General features: G+C 55.3%; 1 protein-coding gene across 1 annotated transcript in view; it reads right to left on the bottom strand.

The window, feature by feature from the left end:
* DSCAML1 (DS cell adhesion molecule like 1) overlaps nt 1-22337 on the bottom strand; it is a 293581-nt gene that overhangs the window by 15661 nt on the left and 255583 nt on the right. The window contains exons 21-26 of the mRNA XM_074977017.1: nt 18733-18872; nt 11931-12084; nt 11564-11681; nt 11097-11260; nt 9708-9806; nt 248-436 (exon numbers count right to left, since the gene is read on the bottom strand). Of these exons, the coding sequence (XP_074833118.1) occupies nt 248-436; nt 9708-9806; nt 11097-11260; nt 11564-11681; nt 11931-12084; nt 18733-18872 (864 nt within the window). The remainder of the gene's footprint in view (nt 1-247; nt 437-9707; nt 9807-11096; nt 11261-11563; nt 11682-11930; nt 12085-18732; nt 18873-22337) is intronic.

The raw sequence follows: 22337 nt of genomic DNA, 5'->3' as shown, positions 1-22337 counted from the left end.
GGAAGCCCCTCTGGCCGGCTAGAGCTAGCCCCCGCTGGGATCTGCTGCCCCGGCTTGGCCCTGGCTCATCAGGCCCTGTGTCCCGTATCCTGCCTCCAGCAGCGGACCGTGCTGCAGTGCTGTGATGAGCGAGGGGCGGCCACCGTCCTCCCAATGCCCCGGCGCAGGAGCCCACAGACGTTCGAGCAGCTCCGCTGGCACCCGGCCCGGGGGCCTGTTCCGAGCGGGGGAAGCCCTGCAGGTTTACCTCTGCCGTGGGTCTTGGCCTCAATGATCTCACTGATCCGCCCGGCCCCCACGCTGTTTTTGGCCGCCAGCTTCACCTTGTACCATGTGCCGCACTTGAGGCTGTCCAGCTTGAAGGAGCGCTCGGTGGAGCTGATGAACACGTCCTTCCACTCCTCGCTGTTGTCCACCGAGTACTGCAGCACAAAGCCTGGGGGAAGGAAGGAGCGGGGCTCTCAGTGCAGCCTGCAGCAGGCGGGAAAGGGCTGAGCAAAGCCCCTCCGGCTGCGCAGGCCTTTTCTGCTCGGGCCCTGCGCATCCAGTCACCCCGCAGGCCTCACTCCCGCCCGTCTGCCGGAGGTGAATCTCAGCGCCCCCGTGCCGCAAGGAGGGCCCAAGAGGCCGGGGATTGCTTTAGCTGCCTGCGCCGAGTACAAGGTTGGCCAATTCACAGCCTACCCAGGCATCACCAGCGGCACCCAGTTCAGGTGCCCATGCTGCACACGCTCCAAATTCACGGGAGGGTCCAGTTCTAAGTGACTTGCCCAGCCAGCCAGTCCTCCAGGGAACCCAGAGCTCCAGCCCACTGCCTGACACTAAGGCTATGTCTACATTGCAGCATAGCCCGGGTTCAAACCCAGACTCAAGCCTACCTCCCCTTACCTCACCAACTGTGCTAACCCAGGGCTCAGACTCTGGTTCTCCAGGATGGACCCCACAAGGATGGAGGGTCAAAGCCTGAGTCAAGCAGGGACCGGGGTGGGGGTGTCAACCCTTATTGCTTTGTAGCACAGCTGCAGCCCCCGGCCCTGCATGGCTTGTGTTCTGGGAATCCACCAGAAGCATCCCACAACCACACAAGTCAAACTTCCTTTGCCCCCTGGACGGTCAGGTTTGCTGGACAGTCGATGCATCGCCGGCAAAGGGCTACAGCGGCCAGGTTTTGGGAGGATGCTAGGACGGCCGGGATACGTGGTCGTGGGACTCGGGCCTGCCTAATGCAGTGCAGATCCTGGAAGCCCAGCACGGGGCTCAGGATTCAACGGTTCCTCACCTAGGGTTTCAAATGAGCAGGGACACTCAAGCCGCAGGATGACAAATCCAGAGTCTGTAACTGTTCGTCCTGCGGCAGTGGGACGTACGTCGCAGCGTACCCAGCCCTGAGAGCTCTTGAGCCCCTTGCTTAGGAGTCAGAACAGACCACCGCACATTGCAACCCACCCCGTCAGCAGGTGGTACTGCAGCTCCAGGAGCTGAAGGAGGCAGATGCACAGACTCCACGAGGGCAGGGGACAAATGCATTTTTGCATCTGTAATGAATGCAGAGGAAAACAATTCTCCAGGCTCCCCCCATGCAGATTGACACGGCCCCGGCTGCTAGTAAGAGGCACCCACTCGTCCAAGGCACGTCCCGCCCCCCAGGCAGCGGCACGGCAGCAGGCTGGTGCCGCTCTGCCACCAGAGTGAGTGGGAGCGGCACTGGCCGTGGCATCTCCAGCCCTGTCCTGGGGGGTGAACAGGAGGCTCTGCAGAGACAGCTGTGGAAGGCAAAGGCCCCTGCCGCCGTGCACCCTCCAGGGCAGCTGTGTCTCTGTGACTACCCACAGCTTCTGTGGAGGTTACCAGCAAAGGGGTCTCTTCGTGCTGATTGCAAGGAGGTTTTCAGTGGGGCCAGGACTGGGCTGAAGCATTGCCAGACACTCAGGCACCGACTCCCAATCTGCTCAACAGGCTTCTCCTCCCGACACCATAAAATCAGACAGTGACGGGCTGGCTGCCCCCCTGCCCTGCTTCCCTCTTTGCCAAACAACAGCCACGCAGTGCTAACCAGGGGAGAACAACCAGACAGATTAAGGCCAGAATGCCGCACTCTGGTGCTCCTGCCAGGCCGGGAAGGAGCCCTTATTTCCAATTCAAATCCAGCTCTGCCTCTGCCCTAGCACACAGTAAACATGTCTGCCTGCCTAATTGCATACATATGAATGGGGATGGAAATGGAGCTCTCTGGTCTTAGATTATTAAAATGGAGCTGGAAGGAGAGCAGCGGGGAGGGTAATGTCCCCCCTGCTTTATTATTGATATTAGCGCCTGGGCTCGAGGCTGGCTCACTTGGCAGCTGTGGAGTTTGCGGGCAGGAATATCCACCTCGCTCAGCCTGCACCACATCCCCCTTCCGCCACACAGGTGCCTTGGGGCGGCTGCCCTCCGGGCTGGTTTGTGGGGAGAGAGTGCCTGACGCGCTACAGCTGGCTGAGCAGGGAACTGGGGAAAAGACAGGGAAGGGATTTTGCAGTTTAAAAGGCAGGAGGCCAAAACCTGCTCTGGACACACCTGTCCTAGCAGCTGCTGACTCTGAGCCGTCAGGGTTGCAGCTCTCCAGCCGCCCTGCTCTGGCCCAGCTGGACACTAGCAAGCTAGGAATGCTCCCCCAGTAATCCCCATCCCGGTGCAGGAGCCAGTCGCAGCACAGCAGGAACCACGCCAGAGCCTTGGGGCCTTCCAGGGTCCAAAAACGGTAGGGAAACTGGTCCGGTGCCGTGTGTCCTGTGAGCACCACCGTGCTGGGGCTGTCACGCTGCAAGCGGACCCTGCACAGCCCAGTCGGAGAACTGTGGCACGGCGGGGGCCTGACTGAACTTCAGCCCTTTTGGCCTTGGCCTCTGCCCCTCGATGCTCCAACCCTGGTTACCAGACATTCAGCAGACGCCTCTCCCAGGCGCTAGCAATTCCAGGACTCCCATGGCTCCGCTCTCCCCAGCTCTCTGCAGTGACCTGAGCTTTGATCTCACTCCCGGGGACATGTCAGGCCCTACCTGCACCATCAATAGCATCTTCACCAATTACTCGTTTCCGCATCAGCGTTAGGTGAGTGTGGAATGTGACTGATTGGAGAGAGGCTATAAAAGGAAAGCCAGAATTAACTAGCTCCCTTGGGAAGCTGCTAGGAAGCTGCTTCTGTCATTGAATGCTGCCTCCTTTCACATGATTAAGAGCATTTGGAAGCACACTGGGCCCTAGATGAATAAACCTGTTACACTCCCATCAACAGCCTGCCTTAAAATGGCTCTCGGGGCTTTATGGGGGAGTGAGGCTTGCTCACAGACACACACACAAGTAGTCGTTAGAATAACATTCACCTCATCGAAGTCTGAGCTGATCCCTTTGCAACCCCACAATCCACGCAACAAAGAAAGACCTGTCAAATGTCTAACACTCAACCTATTCCATCGAGGCTCAAAGGCCTCGCTTCCACAGCGTGCCAGCAAGTCATTCGTTCGGGCAGCTCATGTAATGTGTGAGCATGCGTGACCACGCGCATTATTTAGAGATGATGCGAAATCTCCATTGTTGGATATTTTTTTGAGGGCGGGTTAGACAAATCCCTGTCAGGGACAGTCTAGATGGTAATTGGTTCTGCTGTGAGGGCGGGGACTGGACTTGATGACCTCTTGAGGTTCCTTCCAGTTGTATGACTCTATGAATTATGCTTCTGCTTTAACTGTAGGCTTGTCTCCGCAGAGAAATCGACCCATATAGCTATAATGGAATAACACCACTGTTATAGCATGGGCAGAATAACCTGTGTCTTAGAACAGTGCCTTGTGCGCACAAGCCCTCTGTTAGCATTCTGATCATACACAGAGCAAACAGACATTCCCACTGTGAAGGGCTTATTTCAGAGTTGGAGAATTACATGATGAGATGAACACAAGTCCCTGAGAGAGAGAGCACAGTGCCATTCTCTCCTCCAACAGTCTGCCCAAAACTGAACGCCAAATATCTGCCAGTCCCTGCAGTGCTGAAGATGTGGTGCAGAGCAACCTCCAGGCTTGGTCTGCCCAGTGTCCGAGTGGCTGCTGTCTCTCTCTTCATCCTCTGGTAACAGTCTGTATGTGCAGAAGTCACTGATTCAGGGACTGCATTCAGCTTTTCTGTTTACTTAATGGGACCTCTTTAATGTTACAATGGAGCCAAGTATCTTAATGAGCAAAATGTTCAACTCCCATGATGAGTGCAAATTTTGAGTGCTCACTGAACTTCGTACATGGCTTCTGCAGTTCTCTCTCATGGACATCTATCATATGGCTACTGGAATCCCTCCTTAGGAAACTGTCTGCGTTGCTTGGTGAGAAAGCCTATGGACAAGGGGTTGTTTGCTGCACCAAGTAATGTAGGATGGTAATTGACTTTCACCATGACCTAAGATGTTGGATGTATAGCTGAATGACCCCATATAGGATCAATACACACAGAATCACAGGGCTGGAAGGGACCTCAGGAGGTCATCTAGTCCAGCTCCCTGCTTCAAGCAGGATCAACCCCCACTAAGTCATCCCAGCCAGGACCTTGTCAAGCCAGGACTTAAAAACTTCTAGGGATGGAGATCCCATCACCTCTCTGGGCAACGCATTCCAGTGCTTCACCGCCCGCCTGGTGAAGTAGTTTCTCCTAATATCTAACCTCCCCCTCCCCCTCTGTAACTTCAGACCATTGCTCCTTGTTCTGCCATCTGACACCACTGAGGACAGTTTCTCACCCTCCTCTAAAGGTGAGACACTCTCCCCACAACTTACTGATGAAGCCTAGGGAGTCTGACACACTCCTCCAGATCCTAGTAGCATAGAATCATAGATCATAGGGACCTCAGGAGGTCATCTAGTCCAGCTCCCTGCTTCAAGCAGGATCAACCCCCACGAAGTGATGACACACATCTCAATGATGCATGGAACAGTTAGAGTGAGGAAATTGAAGGTAGCAACCTGCGTACCTGAGGATGGCATGCGGATCAGTGTCTGTGTGTAATGTGGATGACTTACTGTTGCCGTGGGAATCATAACTTGGAACGTCTTGACTTTTTATGTATGCAAATCTCAACCTTCGTGTTGAACTGACAAATGTATTTTTGCATTGACTTTCACTCATTCTTAAACAAAAATAGAACAGGGAGAGAGGCCCCTGTTTGTGCAAACGGGCGTCATGACTCCAATGAATGAATATTCAAAGGCACTAAATAACGTTCAATTGGACAGTCTTGGATGCCTGTGTGATTCGAGTTTCCGACGACATTTGATCCCAAGACTGACATACAGGTAAGTGAATTTGTATTACTCCAGAGAGACATGCAAACGCGATGGCCACCCAGACCGAACTGGGCAAGAGAGAGAGCAAGATGCTCTTCTTTTTTTAAAATAAAGAGCCACTCGTACAGTAGCACTTAGGTGCTGCACAAACAGGCCCACAGTCAGAGACGACCCCTGCCTTAGAGAGCTCCTCATCTAAGCAGATGAGACAGACACATGGTAGGAGGGGAAACTGAGGCATGAACGGGCCAGGCACTTGCATAAGGTCACCGGCAGGTGGGACTAGATGCAAAGACTCTCCAGTGTCATGCCAGGCTCAGTGCACAAGACTGTGAGGCCTCCCAACAACAGGGAGATCTGGGTTCTGTTCCCAGCGCTTGAGCCAGTCACTTGCCTTCCCTGCACCTTGTTTCCCCTCAGGACAATGGGGCCGTAATGCTGAGCTGTGCCGTGGGAGGGCTGGATCCATTAGTCCCGGCAGAGCTCGGAGATGCAGCATGAAGGTGGCAGACCAGGGCAGTGGCGTTATTCAATGAACCTGCCCCGGAAAGCTCTGTCCAAAATCAACTGGCTCCCTTTCACCACCAACGTAAAGCTCAGCCAGTATCAAGGAAGGGTTGTGGCTTGAGGGAGCTGGGGCCGGCCCCCTGACCCTACCTAGGGCCAGTTCAGAGGGTGAGGTGGAAATCCCATGCCATACGTAGCAGGATGTGGCTCTAAGTCAAAAACAAAGCAAATCCCACTGCTTCTCCACCTTCTTAGTGAAACAGTGTTTTCTGGTATCCCACCCCGACCTCCCCACCGCAGCGTGAGACCATCGCTCCTTGTTCTGCCATCTGTCACCACTGAGAACAGCCTCTCTCCAGCCTCTTTAGAGCCCCCTTCAGGTGGCTGAAGGCTGCTGTCAAATCCTCCCTCTCTCATTTCTGCAAACTAAACAAGCCCAAACCCCTCAGCCTGTCCTCATAGGTCACGTGCTCCAGCCCCCTCATCATTTTGGTCTCTCTCCAATGTGTCCACATCCTTTCTGTAATGGGGGAGGATGGGCCCAGAACTGGACACAGTCCTCCAGGTTTGACCTCACCAGTGCCAAACAAAGGGAAATAATCACACTCCCAGGGCACACTGTTAACACATATCCAGCTTCTCAGCCACTGTAATCCCCAGGTCCTTTCCTGCAGAACTGCTGCTCAGCCAGTCTGTCCCCAGCCTGTCACAGTGCTTGGGATTCTTCTGTCCCAGGTGCAGGACTCTGCACTTCTCCTTGCTGAACCTGATCAGATATTTTTGGCCCAATCCTCCAATTTATCTAAGGCACTCTGGACCCTGTCCCTACCCTCCAACATATCATCTCTCCCCCTAGCTTAGTGTCGTCTGTGAACTTGCTGAGGGTGCAATCCATCCCATCCTCCAGGTCTTTAATAAAGATGTTGAACAAAACCAGGCCCAGAACTGGCCCTTGATGCAGTCAGCTGGACACCAGCCGCCAGCCAGATGCTGAGCCATTGACCACAACCCATTGGACCTAATGACCTAGCCAGCTTTCTACCCACCTTACAGCCCACTCCGCCAAGCCATACTTCTTTCAGTTCGGCTCGCTATCAGCGCAGCGCCAGGGCTCCAAGGGATGTGGCCTCGGCACAGAAGATGCCAGCAGGGCCACAGCCTCTGGATGGAGGGCTCCCCAGCTGCCACACAGAGCAACAGGCTCGTTGGGAACGAGCCCGGGCGCCAGCGGGCCACACACTGTGGATTCACCAGTGTGAACGCCGTGCGTTGGAATCCAAACTCTGTGGCAGGCACAAGACACTGGCACGTTTATAAAATGCCATGACCCCAAGGGGGCCTGCAGACAGCTCGCGGCACTGCCCAGCAATCACAGCCGCGCAGACGAGCATGAGCTTGGGGGAGGGAGGGACGACACAGTAACTGGGAGAGACCCTGCCACGCTTCTCCCTTCTCGCCCTCAACACCCATTCCACGCAAGACTCTCCTGCACTGCCACTCCCACAGCCGCCCCGTCAGGTGGTGCTGTCTCCTTCTACAAAGCCAACAGAGGATGGAGAGAGGCTGTTCTCAATAGTGACGGGTGGCAGAACAAGGAGCAGTGGTCTGAAGTTGAAGAGGGAGAGATGTAAGTTTGATATTAGGAAAAACTTCCCCAGGCGGGAGGTGAAGCACTGGAATATGTTGCCTAGAGAGGTGGTGGAATCTCCATCCCTAGAGGTTTTTAAGTCCCGGCTTGACAAAGCCCTAGCTGGGATGATTTAGTTGGGGCTGATCCTGCTTTGGGCAGGGGGGTGGATTGATGACCTCCTGAGGTCCCTTCCTGCCCTGGGAGTCTATGATTCCAAGTGCCCCAGATGGGGCATTAAAATAAGCGGTGTGCTCCTGCTTCAAAGGTTCCTGTCATTATTTGCCTGGGCAAGACACCCAGCCCTGAGTTAGTTATTTTTATAGGCAGCATGTTTTTAATATTTCTAATCCAATTATAACCAAATTTATCAACAGAGTCCATTGAAGTGAAAGGCTGCTGGCTGGGGAGATTTGCTTATAATTACTTTCATGCTTTTAATTAATTGTAAGTGAGGTCTCTGTCCGTGTTCCCCCCACACCCCCCGCCAACCCCATCTGCAGCTGCTTTGCCACAGAATTCATTAGCTGAATCGGAGCAGAAAGGAGGGCTCGGAAAGACAGGAAATTCCTAGTGCTCTCCAGCAGTGCCAGACCTGCTGGGAAGGGGAAAGGGAGGTAGCAGATGAGTCCTAACCACTCAGGGTCTCAGCTTTCTAGACGCCAGGCAGCTACAAGAGCCGAAAGAGCAATTAGCGTTTGGCTTTTCTGAGCCACTTCAGTCCCAGGATCTTGTAAAAACACTTAAGCAGACATTTAATTGAGATTTGCAGCCTACCTGCGAGGTGGGGAAGTGTCACCCTTGAGACGGGAAAGCCAGGCACACAGACTAATATGCTCACCCAGCAAGTCAGTGGTGGAGATGGAAGTCAAAGCCACAAGCCCTGGCTCTCACTTCGTAGCCTTAAGCTGCAGATGAACAAGTGCAGCAGCAAGAGCCCTGGCTTGCAATCCGTGTGCTCTAACCACTAGATTATAGTGCCTGAAGATGGGAGTAGAACCCAGGCGTCCTCATCACCGATTCTCAGCTCTAAGGGTTGACGGCAGACTTCGCTGGGAGCTGGCTCTGGGCCCCCAGGAAGTGGTGTGGCCTAAGACGGAAGTGGGGGCTGGGTGCCAGCCCTGTTGTGCCTCTGGGGCTCTGGCAGCAATATAAGATTCCTGGGGTTCCCAGCCACTGGCCCTGCCACTTCAGCAGCAGCAGCTGTGAGCCCCAGGCCCTTTATACGGCTGGGCCCCAGGGCAGCTGCCTCCTTTGCCTGACCCAATCCCATCCTGCTCCCAAACATGGCCTCCAGCGGCCTCTCACGGCCACTGTTGTAACTCCAGAGACCAGGGCAGCTCCGCTGGCTGGACACACGAGGCCATGTGAGAGCAGAGCCAGTCCGATAGGTACGCTGTTGGCGTGGCTGCCTGGCAATGGCGTGGTTGGATGTGCCCCTGGGAAGTACAGCTGAGTGGCAGAGCACCCACAGCCCCCCACAGCTGGCAGGGTGCGTTTCTATGGGTGGTGCACATCAACACACACCCTGGTGCGCACAACAAGATTTATTCTGTACGATGGATGGAAAAAGTTGGAGGAAACCCTGGTATCAGGTAGCCTCAGCCTTCCCCCAGAGCATGGGGTGAGTGGTGGTTCCAGGGGGTGTGTAGCAGGCGGCTCCCCGGCCTCAAAGCAAGGCCAGCACCTATTCCCAGTCACCCCTGCCGCGGGCAGGCTGGGCATGGCCCCAGCCTTGGGCTGAAGTCCAGAAAGCCACAGAAAACTGAGGGAAATGTGCAGAAGGGGACAGGGCCGGGGGCGGACGTGAGCAGGGCCTTGCTGTCGGTTTGAGAAGGCATTGCCTTCCCCCAGCTCTTACCCCACCACTCAAGAGCAGACCAGCACGGGGGCCACGCAAGCGTCTCCTGCCAGACACGCACGCCGCTGCACTTCCTGAACAGGCTCATTCACCGGATGGCACCTCCAGAAGCTGAGCCGCACCGTGCTAGCATGGGGTGCTCCAAAGCCACAAGTCTCTCTCAGTTCCAGCCCGACGCCTGCCTCTGGCTTTGCTGCCCTGCGGCAGTCCACCCCCCAGCACTCCCGGAAGCCTTAGCAACATCAAGCTCTGACACAGGAGCAGCCCTCAGAATTTATGTCACTGCCTCTCCTCCCTGTGGGAAGCGGGAATCTCAGCACCTGCGTACTCAATATCGCAGCCCTACATCTGCCCAGCCACGCAGTGCTCCGGAAGCCTCCTGGTCCTCTACTCTCCCCCGCCTCACCTCGGATGGAGCTGCCGCCGTTGTCCCCAGGAATCCAGGCCAGCGTGATGGACGACGCGGAGGTTTTAGAGACAGTCAGACGCGGCTGGTCCGGAGGGACTAGACCAAACCAACAGCACAAAGTCACTGAGCGCGTTTCACACCAGAGCCAGAGCCAGGCAGCTGCACCTTTGCAGGGTTAACTTCAAATGCAAGCCCCATGCCCAGGGATGACCTTTGTGAGCTGAGGCCCGTATGCCCAGGGAGAGCCCTGTATCCTTTTATCCAGCCAGGAGGAGACAAGAGACTTCCCAGCTTCATCACAGTGTTGGACCTATGCAGTTCAGAACTTGGGCCCAACTCACAAAACAGTTGGCAAAACCTAACATGGGGGGAAATACGCGCACGAGAGTGTTTCCTTTCTTCTTTTTTTCTTTTTAATTCAGTGGAAATCAGTGTTACTGGACATCCCGCAGGGCCCCAAACCACAGCCCTGGTTGAATGCACAAGCCCCGAGAGAAAGCTTTTTCCGGAACAGAAAACAAACCAGTCCCATCTGGCCTCCCTGCTCCGGTGAGTGCAAAGCAAAGAGTAATACACAGCAGCACTGCTAGCAGCAGGTCACCCGGACCTCTCAGCGTGAACAGCTTTATGGCTCCATTTATATCCACTCCCAGAAGGAAATGCCTGAGGCTGACAGGCCTGCTTCCTGCTCTCACAGAGGCATCCCACTGTTGTAACTCCAGAGTCCAGGGCAGCTCTGCTGGCTGGACACACGAGACCATGTGAGAGCAGAGCCAGTCCACTAGGTACGCTGCTGGTGTGGGCGCCTGGCAAGGGCGTGGTTGGATGTGCCCCTGGGAAGCAGCTCTCAGGCCCATGGACAGAACTTGTTTAATTGCAGAACAAAACTCGACTCATGGCTTTGGGCAAGGGTGGCTAATATACCCGGGAAGGCTGCCCAACCGAAAAACGGAACCAACAGCATGCGACTTCAATGGCCTATCACAGAGGCAATGGTGTGGGAGTTTCGGGAGGAGGAGCCATGAGCTCTACTCCCTCCCCACCTCTGCCCCATAGCCCTCCCCTTGCTGCTCTGCCTTCTCCCCAGCCCTGCTCCTGCCCACCACCTCTTCCTGCGGCTGTCACGTCCCTGCCGGGGAGTGCAAGGGAGGGCAACACTGGAGGTGCAAGTAACCCCTGGGGGGGGCCCCCTGCATCACCTGAGCTCCGGCACTTAATTCCAAGCTCTGGCAACATGAAAGAACAACCCCGGAGGTCAACATGCGTCTGTGGAAAATCCCTGTCCAGCCGTTTGCAGCAACAAGCAAATTCACAGTGGCGGGCCCAGCAGGCCAAGGCAGCGCCGGGCTGAGCAGACCAGGCTGGGCTCCCTGGCACAGGCCTTACCTTGCACCAGCAGGTTGACGATGATGGTATCAAAGCCCCAACTGTTGGTGGCAGTGCAGGTGTAATACCCAGAATCCTCTGCTTTCACTGAGCGCAGGACCAGCGTGCCGTTGGCCTGGATCAGCCGGTGTCCATCCACTGCCACCGGGATGGCAGAATCCTCGCTGCAAGGAACAAGAAGCGCCAGCGCAGTGTGAATCCCAGCTCAAGCCGCCAGCAGCGGGAAGCTTGTGGCAATTGGCATGGACAGGGCTCCAGAGCACGTAACCCCAGGAACCAAAAAGCCGCCCAGCTGGCGTGTGGCGCTGTTCAGCCACTCTGCCGTCTCACAGGCCAATGCCAGGCAGCACCCCCAAACAACAGCTCAGCTCCTCCAAGGAGCACGGACTTCTGGAGCTCCCCCCTCTGCCACCTCCCAGACAGAGGGAGCCGGGTTGCACAGCAGGGAAAAGGCAGGCTTCAGTTACCTGTCCTTTGTCCATTTAATGGCCGGGGCCGGCTCCCCAACCGAATTGCACGGCAGCCTCACGTCCTTCATCCACGGAGTGGTGACGGTGCCACCGAAGGAGATGATCTTGGCCGGGGCTGTGGTGGGAAAGGAATGTCAGCCTGACTAAGCACCCCACGTGCACACAACCGCCTGTCCCACCCCCCCGTGCTGCCCCGCAGGCTGGGATTCGCCACCGTTGCCGCTCTCAGAGGACTTGCTCTGAGCCAACGGGCAGACGGAGCAGCATCGCGAAGTGCTGGCTATGGCAAGTCCTGGAGACTGAGACTCAGAGAGAGGCAGAGTACCCCTCCCACCTGCCCCCCACCCCACAGGCCCTGACGCACCTTTCCCAGCAGGCTCTACGGTGACCTTCTCGCTGATGTTCCCACGTCCTGCCGAAGTCACGGCCGCCACCCACAGCATGTACTGCTGCCCACGGCTGAGGTGGGCGATGCGGTAGAAGAGCTGCTCGGGGCTGGTCTCGTACTCGCTGGGGGCCTGGCAGGGGGAAGGAGGACAAGGTGAAGCCCCCTTCAGGCAGCCCACAATCCCCTCGGTTCAGCCTCACGAGTCACAGCTGCTGTCTGGGGACGTAGCTCCTGATGGAGAGAACCCTGACTTTGAGGGACCACCCCAGCCTCTCCAAGGGTGATGGCCGCCATCTCGGCTGAGCCCAGGGATCAGTAGCTCAGTGCTGGCGCTTCTGCTGCTGAGCACATATTCTGCCATGGGGGCAGACCAGTTCCCAGGGATCGGGCCCCGATGGATAACCTTGAACACCCCCACATGTAGGGGGCCAACCTATTCCACGAGCGGGGAGGGGGGCGCTCTGGAGAAGTGTGCCAGGGACATTTCCCCAGCCTTTGGGGTATTTTTATCTAGATTAAGCAAGTTGTTATTTATTACCAGAGAAATTGGGCCACAGCCCCCTTGTGCAACGCGCTTTACGCACAGAGCACACACCCAGTTCCTGGCCCAGCCTGTTCCACCTTTCATTTAATCTCCTCCTCCTGGCCACGAACGGCCCATAAAAGCAACAGCCAGAATCCCTGCCCTTGCGTCTCCTCTGAACAGCCCCGCGGAGCAATGCTTGCTTCTCCAGCCCCGGGACGGGACCAGACAACCCCCGCTGCAGGAGCTGGTGAGGCTGCTCCCCTTCCCTGGCACGCTGACGGGCGGAAGGCACAGGGCACAGTTTGTATGGCAGCAGCGGCTCCTGAGGGCTTTCAGGGGAAGTCGAAGTTCAGTGGGCCAGCCCCTCTCCGCATTGCTTGCCCCCTGCAGGAAGGACGGCTGTAGCAGGAGGGCAGGAGACATGCACAAAAGCGGGCATGGCCACGCTCTAGAAACCCACCAGGCCGCTTGCTGGTATAGTTTTATTTAATGGGAAGCTAGAAACAGAATTTGCAGCCCTGGAGAAGCCCCCCACCAGCTGCACTCCTGGCAGTGCTCAGGATCCAGCAGTGCTAGGAGGCACAAGGTTAGAGAGGACAGAGCCAGCCTCTGCTCCCGCAGTCACTGGAGCAGCTGGGTGGCGCTCAGAGCAGCGCTCTCTCGCTCTGTGCTGGCTCTACTCTCCGAAAGCCAATTCAGCCCCGTTTGGCATTCCTCAATGCCAGTGGAAACCGGCTGGTGTCGTCATTTCTCCAGGGAGCCCAGTTCTGAGCGTCAGGAACAGATGGCAGCAATGGTGTGATGCGTTCCAGTGGGATCCCACTTCCAAGGGCCCCAAAATCCTCCTGCCAATGTACAGCATGAACAGGGCAGGCTGGCCCCCCAGCTGTCGGCTTTCTGGCTGCTCAGTGTGAAACTTGCACCAAAGCTCTCGCCTCACGCAGCCCAAAGTTCAGCATTAAAAACACTGACTGACCCCGTCGGGGCTCCCCCACTGCCTTGCACAGTTCTTTGGCTGCTTCCCACTGGCTGTGCTGCGCAGGGTCTTTCTTCATGCACAAACCCAGGGGCCTAATTCATAGCCAAATCCGTGGGTGCTGCAACTAGAGGGCTGAGCAGGGGAGGTGCTTTCGGACCCCTGGACTTGAAGTGGTTCCCGTTACCTACAGGGGTTACGGTTTGGGTCAATGGCTCCCAGCACCCCCATTGTACAAACTAGTCCAGCCCCACTGCCCAGGTCACATGCATAACAAGCTGCCCGAGGCAACCAGAGCCGCCCTGCTCTCATTTAGGACTCGCTCTGCTGCTGCACAGGTTTCTGGAGCACCCCTTGTGGGCTCAGTCGCCTTTGGGACATCAAACCAACCGGAGGAGAAAAACTCAGTGACACGCCAGGTTCTCGGCTGCTCTCTGCCACACCAGAGCCCATTGGAAAGGAAATCGGCAGCAACACAGCAATCACAGGACTCGCGGTGGTACAGGAGAGAACCTTTCAGTAGCGGCAACACTGGGGAGCTTGCACTACGGAACTGAGGGTGCGCTGGGGCGAGCGGCAGATCTGGCCCTTTGGGATGGGAGGAGGAGATAAGAGATGCGGGGTTGCTCTGGTTACCCATTTGCTATTAGCAGCAGTACCATGGTGGGGACCTACCCTAGCAGCTCCTACTGAGACAGGGCCCCCTAGACTTGATGCTGTACAAACACAGAAAGAGGGAGTCGCTCCTGCAAGGAGTAGATGGACAAAGGGTTGGGGTGGATACAGCGGCACAGTTGAGATTGGAAGTCAAGGCGCCCACCTGTGAGAGCAGCCCTCTGCAGTGCTGCCTGAGGAGAACAGAGAGTCACTTCTGCAGGCAGCCTTGGAAGTAAGGACACATGGGACACATGGAGGGCGATGCAGCGATGACACAGGAAATCCAGCGTGCAAAGGCTGGAGATCCATGGCCACCTGCAAACATTAGTCTTGGTCACACATGAAACCCTCAGCCACTGACACTCCGGGCCCTCTGCTTCATAAAACCCACATGCCTCTGACACTGGAGCTGAACAAGAATCTCTGGCTCTTACCTTGCTCGGGAGGTTTCTCTGATGTGTGCACCCCCCCCAACCACAACATCTCACATAACCCAGCGCAACGGACAGGAAAGCCGCTGACTCTGGCGCAGCTAACGTACAGGGACTGGCTCATGCTTCCTGCTCAGCGGGGGCTGGGTGCCAAGCTGCGATAGAAGGCACCTTGCAGGGTCATTGCCCCTCACCATCATGGTACCACGGGGGCGTGGAAATATTGCACCCCCAGCTGTCAAACAACCAATCTATGGGATGGATATTTTGTTTTTATAAACACACACACATACCCCCATATATAAGTACATCCCCACAACCCCATTCATTCCATAGACTAGACACTTAACCATAAATAACCACACACCTGCATTCATGTGCATGTGTGTGTGTACATAATACAGGCTCATGGCGTATGTGTGTTCTGACACAGGTAATGATGCAGAGATACCTATGTGCACCTATATGAATATTATATCGTATACATAATTTTTTAACCAAATGACAGTTTTGACATTATGCCAAGAAAACAATATCGGATCCCAGCGGTTTTACCAGTTGCTTTGATGAAAAGATTATGTTGCCCTGGAAACCAGAGGCTCAGATATTGAAATGAATTTGAGAAGGAGCTTTTGATAAGCATTAGTTTGGAGACCTCCTGTCAACCTCTCCCCTTGCGAAGAAGGGATGGGACCCTGTTTAATTTTTATTTTAATTTCGGTCAGCTGCTGGTAAGAGAATTTGCCCTTCTGAAAACGTGCAGGGACGAGGGGTAGGAGGGTTGGCAGAAGGTAATAAACAGATGGTGAGATTATGATCCAATGCAAATTGTACACACGTTTATTTGCACAAAGCCCTCTGTAACAAGAGTGTGACTACCTGCACCAAATATGGAGCTGAATCAAACTCACCTTCATCCGCGCCACTTGGCTCTATCATTAACGTTTTTTTCTTGGCCAGTTAATCCTCCCCCTCCCCAGCTCTCTGTGGCAGCAATACACAGGTCTGGGTCCTGGTGTCATGAAACCTGCTCTGGCAGAAGCAGCTGCTTTGTTTCAGATCGTTTGCTTTTTCTTCCCCTTCCCCTGGCATTAGTCTAGAAACTTGTCTACACCAGCCCCATGCAAATGGGGACATGAGCCCCCACCTTCTCCTAGGAGCTGGACCCAGCCTGGGTGAGGAGAGAGGCCAAAGGGGCCCAAATGAGCAGGTGGTTGCAAAGCAATGTGGAAGCGTGAAGCCTGGGTGAGCTGGGGCTGGCACATCCTGCAGCAGGGATTGCCACTCCCTGCCCAAACCTCTAGACTGCAGAGCACCCGGGTATGCCCGAACCAGAGTGACCAGCAGAGGCGATTCAGAGCCGAACAATAATGGTTCAGGGACAGAGGGAGCCTGCTGGGCCAAAGAGTCCAGGGCTCAAGGCCTAAACATCAGCCCTTGAATAAAAGCAGCCTGAGTGCATGAGGGGCACAACAGCCCTGACTCTACTGGCTGCTTGGAGCCTGGACAAACCAGACTACTGACCTCTGGGCACCAGGGTTGAGGCTCTCCGATTCGAACACTCTGCTCTAGCCTGGGATTTCCCAAGGGAGGCAGGGGCCCAGGCAGCGCCTACTAAAAGCCTATGAGCCTTGGGCACCAACCTTCCTCTGCTCCTTTTGGAATTCCAGCTGGAGTGTATCCCCAGGAGAACGTTTGGCTAACATACAGCAAGGGGTGTGCAGGGAGAAACATGACAGCTGTGCCCACATGGCCACACCTTCCTTAATGGAGAGTGGAGCAGGCAAAAGACCAGCTGCTTAGCAGAGCTGGGTCTTGTGAAAACAGGGCAAGAGATCCCTCCTCTACACATGTGGGAATACTCTGGTGTCTCCATGGGGAGTTACTCCTGATTCACTCCCTGTGGGGATTCTCTTAGTACAGAATAGGAGCGCTCACACAGGCAGCTAATCAGGAACCGCTAGGCTGCTTTAAACTCACACTTAATCCAAACCAAGTTCCTGACGTAGAGAGGCTGTAAAACAGGGAGGATGGCCAGTTTAGAAGGTTTCGTTTAAGCCCATCTGAAGAAGTGGGTTTTAGCCACAGAAGTTCACGACCTAATAAACTTGTTAGGCTTTACGGTGCTACAGAAATGCGTGTTATTTGTAAAGCTACAGACTAACACAGTGCACAGGCTTCCCTTTGCACGAAGCGGGTGGAAGGTCGGGAGGAAGAGGATCGTGTGTAATGATCTGCAATCAAACGAAGCTGAGCAAAGGAAATTTTAGATCATGTCTCAATGCCACTCAGCAGGGCAAGTGATCAGTTTATGCAGCAGTATTTTCCTAAGTGCTGGGCATCATGAGAGAAGATGGAGAAACCCATGGCCTATACACAGCACAAACCAGTCCTGCACTGACCCAGTGAGAAGGACTCGATAGCACCAGCTGGGTTCTCGCCTCTGATTTCCGAGGTGCAGTATTGAGTTATTTTGCTTTCAGTGCGATATTTCACACTGCCTGACACAGCCTCCCTTACACACACCTGCTGCTGGAACACCACTCAGATATTTATTTTAAAGAGGTTTGTAGACAACAGAACATGAAAATCTATAAAACATGAGCTCACTATGCAGCTTGTTTATACAGAGTCAGGCATGGTAGATGAAGTGGAAGCGTTGGCAGGTAGCACAAACCTGGGGGAAATGGATACCAGACACAAGGAACATGAATCTTCCAGGGGCTGGGCTCCTTGGAACAGTCAGGGAACTGTACGGGGGCAAGGCAGGTTCCTCCACTTTTCCCTTATGCTAGAAGTGATCCAGAATCCCAGCTCAGTTCTTTCAAGGTTCCCCACCATGGGCCTCTCAACTCTACAAGAACTGAAGCGAGTTCACCTTTGGGAAGGCGTAGTAGGGTGAGTGACGTCTGGAGGGGAAGGGCATCCTTCAGCCGGGGCCATATTAGAACAGTCAGGAGAGTCAACAAGGGGATGAGTGGCTGCTGGGGATCAGGATTCTGTGGATGCTGCAGACCAGGGCTGACAAGCCTGATGCAGCCACAGGCTGCTGTTTGCTGCACGCTCTGCCCAGCCTCACAGTCGTACTGAGGACTGACATTCTCCCCAACCCCTAAATGTGTGCACTCTCTCGCCCTTCTTCTCACACGCGCACCAGCCCCTTTTTACAGCCCACAAGTTTCCTGCAGCAAGACAAGGGCTCCTGGCAAGCCGTAGTTCTAAGCCCAAGAAATGCTGTTTCATTGGACATCAGGGCCTGTTGAAGGAATCGCCTGAGTAGAACAAATGACTGCTCCTGCTCTGGAGAATTCCCCAGGAATGGATAAATCCTCCACCCAGAAGCTGTGATGCAACATCAGCACTGGTCTCAGGCTCCCTAGAGGGCCTCAGTGCCTGCAATCTGCATGGACCGGGACAGGAGCCATCTTAAAATGTATCTTGCGCCTTGGTTGCTCTTTAAAAGCACAAATGATTCCTGCCACCTGCACTGAGTTTACACCCTTAAATTACGGACACAACCTACATAAATCGAGATGCAGAGAGTTGTCTGGGACAGAAGCCCTTTGCGGTGCAGACAGAGCATCCACCCATGCTAAAGAAATACTCTAATCCACCATAAAGACAACTGCTTAACTCTAATACGCAGGGCAGCGGGCTTCTGCCACCACTGCGAAGAGGTGCTTTTAGATTACAAGCACCAGGAAGGCATATGGCCAGCTGAGTCACAGGCAATGTTATGCCCCCTTCTACAGGATAGTTCAGGCAGAGGATAACAGCCCACTACCCCAATTTGCAAAGAGTTACTCCTTTAGGTCAAGCAGTTTGACTCTAGTGAGGCAGGTTGTTAAATAAAGACGAGGTGACGGGTGGGAGAGAGAGAAGGGGCTGGGGCTCTCCTACCTTCATTTCCATTTCACCCACTTGCTCATGCAGCTGTGAGACCCTTCTCCCCTGGTGATCTCTGACCCCTTGAGCACTGTGCTGAACATTTCCAGGCTCCCTCCTACAGCAAGCCCAGCGTGCCTGTTTGCCGCATCCAGTGCCGGGCTGCTAGGGAGCCTCAGGTGGCTCTGCTAGCTAGAGAAGCACACTGGGAGTGGGGGCCCAGAGTGTTTTCATGCCTGTGGTCTTCATCCCGTACTACCAAGCACCCACCCCATCACCCACACTCCCTCCGGTCCTACTCACTGGCTGCCCGGACCCCGGGCTGGAGCAGAAGATGGTGTACTTCCGGATGATCCCATTAGGCTTAGCTGGGGGAAGCCAGGACACGACCACACTGCTGGCAGAAGATGGGACAGCTTTTATCCCAGCAGGAGGGCCTGGAACTGAGGGAGAGAGAGAGAAAGAAATTGATTTAGCCCCAGCACTTTGGGCGAAGCTGGCTAGATGCTGAGCAGGGGGCCGATTCCTCCTCCCCGCAGGGGGAAAAGCCATTCTAGCTTCCCTGCACTTCCAGCACCCGCAGGCGTTCACACTGTTTGAAGCCTTGCTTTAAGAGGAACTCCTTAAAACCAGGAAACCCACAATCCTGGTGGGAGCCAGTGCTGCAGAGAGGCTGGCGGCTGCGAGTCCTGCCGCGGCTTGGTGAGATATGCAGACGCTCTTTTGGCACAGGTACGCTTTGGTGCACAAAACGGAGGAAAGCAATTTCGGAAGCTGCACGTAACTCCCCTGTGCAGATGCGGAGTCAGCCGGGGGTAAAGGAAGCCATTCCAGCGGTGGGCGATCTGCACTACCTTTCATCTGGGGTTCAGCACTCAGCCAGGGAAGTGGGACGCACCTGGGCTGGGGCTTTTGCAAAACCACAGAAATACTGGAGGGGAAGGGACCTGGACAGCTCATCTAGTCCCTCCTGTGCACAGAGGGTTTTCCAAGGAAACCCAGCCCGTCCCTGACAGGAATCTGTCTGACCTCGTCTTAAAAATTCCCTTTGACAGGGATGCCGCATCCTCCCCTGGGAGCCTGTTTTAGAGCTTAACTCACCCGAGAGCTAGACCATGTGTCTTAATATTTGACCTAAATCCTCCTGGCTCCAGATTAAGCCCATTCCTTCTTGCCTTCAGGAGACATGGAGAACAACGGAGCACTGCCCTCTTCATAGCAGCCCTTACCATGGTAGACAATAGTTCTCAGGTCCCCCCCTCAGGTTTCTGTGCTCAAGCCTAAACATGACAAGTTGGTTTTTTTTAAACCTTTCCTCACAGGGCAGGTTTTTGAAAAACATTTCATCAGCTTTGCTGCTCTCCACTCCTTTACGCCAGTTTTGAGTCCAGACCAATACACAAGCCCTTACGCAGTGGGTTTGATTCAAACAGATAACCGCCAGTGCCCTGCCACAGCACGTGCTCAGGCGGCACTTGGGCCGTGACACCCGGCTGCTTTGTCGTCTAACCTTGTGAGGATTCTGAAGCCTCATGTTAAAATCTATTTCCACAGGGGTCATTCAGAGGTGGGATCCCAGCTTCCAACAAGGCACAGTCGGGCTCTGTCTTGTCTTCAGCTCGTTTCTACCACACTGTGCAGCGAAGTGCCCCTGAAATACAAGCTGGGCATTGTGGCCCCAGAAAGCCGTCACCCTGGAATGGGGCAATGCAAGGACACCACGCCTGGCAATCCAGGATCTCGAAGCACTTCCTGGACACCAACAACCCCCTCACATCTTGGTTAGGCTAAACGCTTAGCCTCGTTTGGCAGAGGGGTGCATATGACAGAGCGAACTACCAGTGGAGCCTAAGAATCCCAGCTCCTGCCTCCTCGCTGGAGTCATTAGACTATGCTACCCCGTGGCTAGGAGCAAGGCTGCCCATCTCTCCCAGCAGACCTATGTCTGCAGGATGCAGGGTCTCCTCATGTAGCCACACCAGCCCCAGCCGGAGCCAGAAACAATGCGGCCACGTCTAACCGAGGGCAACGCCTGACCCTAACCAAGCGGGAGGCAGGAGTGTTAATTCCAGCTCACGCTCGCATTTAGAATCTGTGATTGGCTTTTAATGTCTGTCTCCTTAATCCACTAACATGCCCGACTGGCTTATCTTTACGCTACCCTAATATGCCTGCACAGCATCTGGTGCTTTCCAAAGACAGGCAGACAAGGGCCCCTGGGCCCCTGTCTCCTATTCCCAGGCCAAGAACAGCAGAGGCCCAGGAAAACACTCAAACTAGTTAATGGAATTAAAGTAGGCCAGGCAGACGTGTAAATATTTAAATAACCAGAGCTTTTTAAAAAAGTGTTTATTTCACCAAGTGCTGATGTCTTTGGCAGCCAGGGGCTGGGCTTGGGTTATTTTTACTGCACTGACTGTTTCTTCTCCTTCCCAAACTCCTCTTCAACCCAAAGCTCAGACCATGCCCAATTGCGCTGGGGTGCAGGATGGACTCTGGCATATGCAGGTAGGGAAATGACCTGGAAAAATAGTGAGCCAACCTCTGCACCCTGCTCTTCTTAAAGACCTAAATACCCTTCCCCGTGGCCCTGGGAATTCACACCCTGCTCGCTCCCGTGGGGTCTGAGCACACCCCAGGCCGGCTGAGAGTGGGGATTACCCAGCTGCACAGCCAGCACTCTGTAGCCCCCTTCCCTGGGGGGATAGCTCCATACAGGGATTTGCCAGTGAGTGCCAGCCGATCCTCCGTGACTGACCCGGAGCCATGGTGCAGAGCAACCAGCCTGCTGCACTGGGCTGGGGGCTGATACCCACAAGGGCACACGTAGCCCTGGCACAAAGAGAAGGCAGAAGCTCTGGACCCAAGAAACATTCATCCCTGATTGGGAGTGATCCTCCGTCTAGGCCTGGGGGCTTCAAAGAACCATCACAGCTGCCCCATCTCCCTAGAGACAGGCACTCCCCATGCTCACTCACTAACTCCCCACGCTGTTGGCATCTGTTCAACCCCCCATCTCTAGCGCTAGCCCCTTGCCACTGAGCCTGCCCAGAAACCTCGCCGCCAGGCAAGGGGGTCAGCATTCCCTGCACGTAACGCGGGGGAACCGAGGGTCTGAGAGAGGAGCTCTGCTGCAGGCCCTCGGCGAAGGAGGTGGCAGTCCTGTGCATACATCCTGGTTCTGCTCCTGAGCCATGGTCTCTCCCGGCCTTTGGCAGGGATGCGATGGAACCCACCTCCCCCCACCACACAGGTTAGCTCGTGCTGGTAACCTCAGGGCTGAGGTTCGTCTCAGGGCCCAGGCTGTTCCGGAAATTTCCAGCCCCCCCTTTATTCTCCGCCCCCGGCCCATCGCGCACAAGCAGCTGCCCGCTGCCCTCGTTGCTGGTCGCTGGGTGGAATCCAGCCCTCGGGAAAGCCCTTGACAGAGAGCTCAGGGCTGCGCTCCCCCTCGGCCAGCAGCGAGGATGATGTGGCGTCACTCTGTGTTCGGCAACTTAGGGCGCTCGGCCTTCCCTTCCGCAGGCACTTGCTATCACCACCTCCCTCTGCCCCACGCCCCCAGCTGGCAAAGCTCTCCCCGGCTAATGCTGGAGGCCGTGATTCCTGGCACCCAGTTCTCCAACGCCGATCCCAGTTTCAAAGCCCCCGACTCCTCCCCGTGGCACCTTCTCTCACCCGTGTCTTGTATTTCAAGGGCCCCTCTCTTTTCTGCAGCATGAAGCCCCCATAGCTCACAGGCCTGCCTGCCCTATGCCTCATACATCCCAGACGCCCCCCAGGGCAGGGGCCCTCTCTTCACACGGGCCTGCACGCTGCTACCCCCCATGTGAGTCATACGCACCTCTCGAGAGCCGGGACCAACCAGAGAGCTCTTAGAAAACAGACAACTAAGGAAGGAGATGAGA

Source organism: Carettochelys insculpta, chromosome 25 (genome assembly GCF_033958435.1).
Source record: "Carettochelys insculpta isolate YL-2023 chromosome 25, ASM3395843v1, whole genome shotgun sequence".
In the NCBI taxonomy this organism is placed as follows: Eukaryota; Metazoa; Chordata; order Testudines; family Carettochelyidae; genus Carettochelys; species Carettochelys insculpta.
This window is presented reverse-complemented; position numbering and strand designations above follow the sequence as displayed.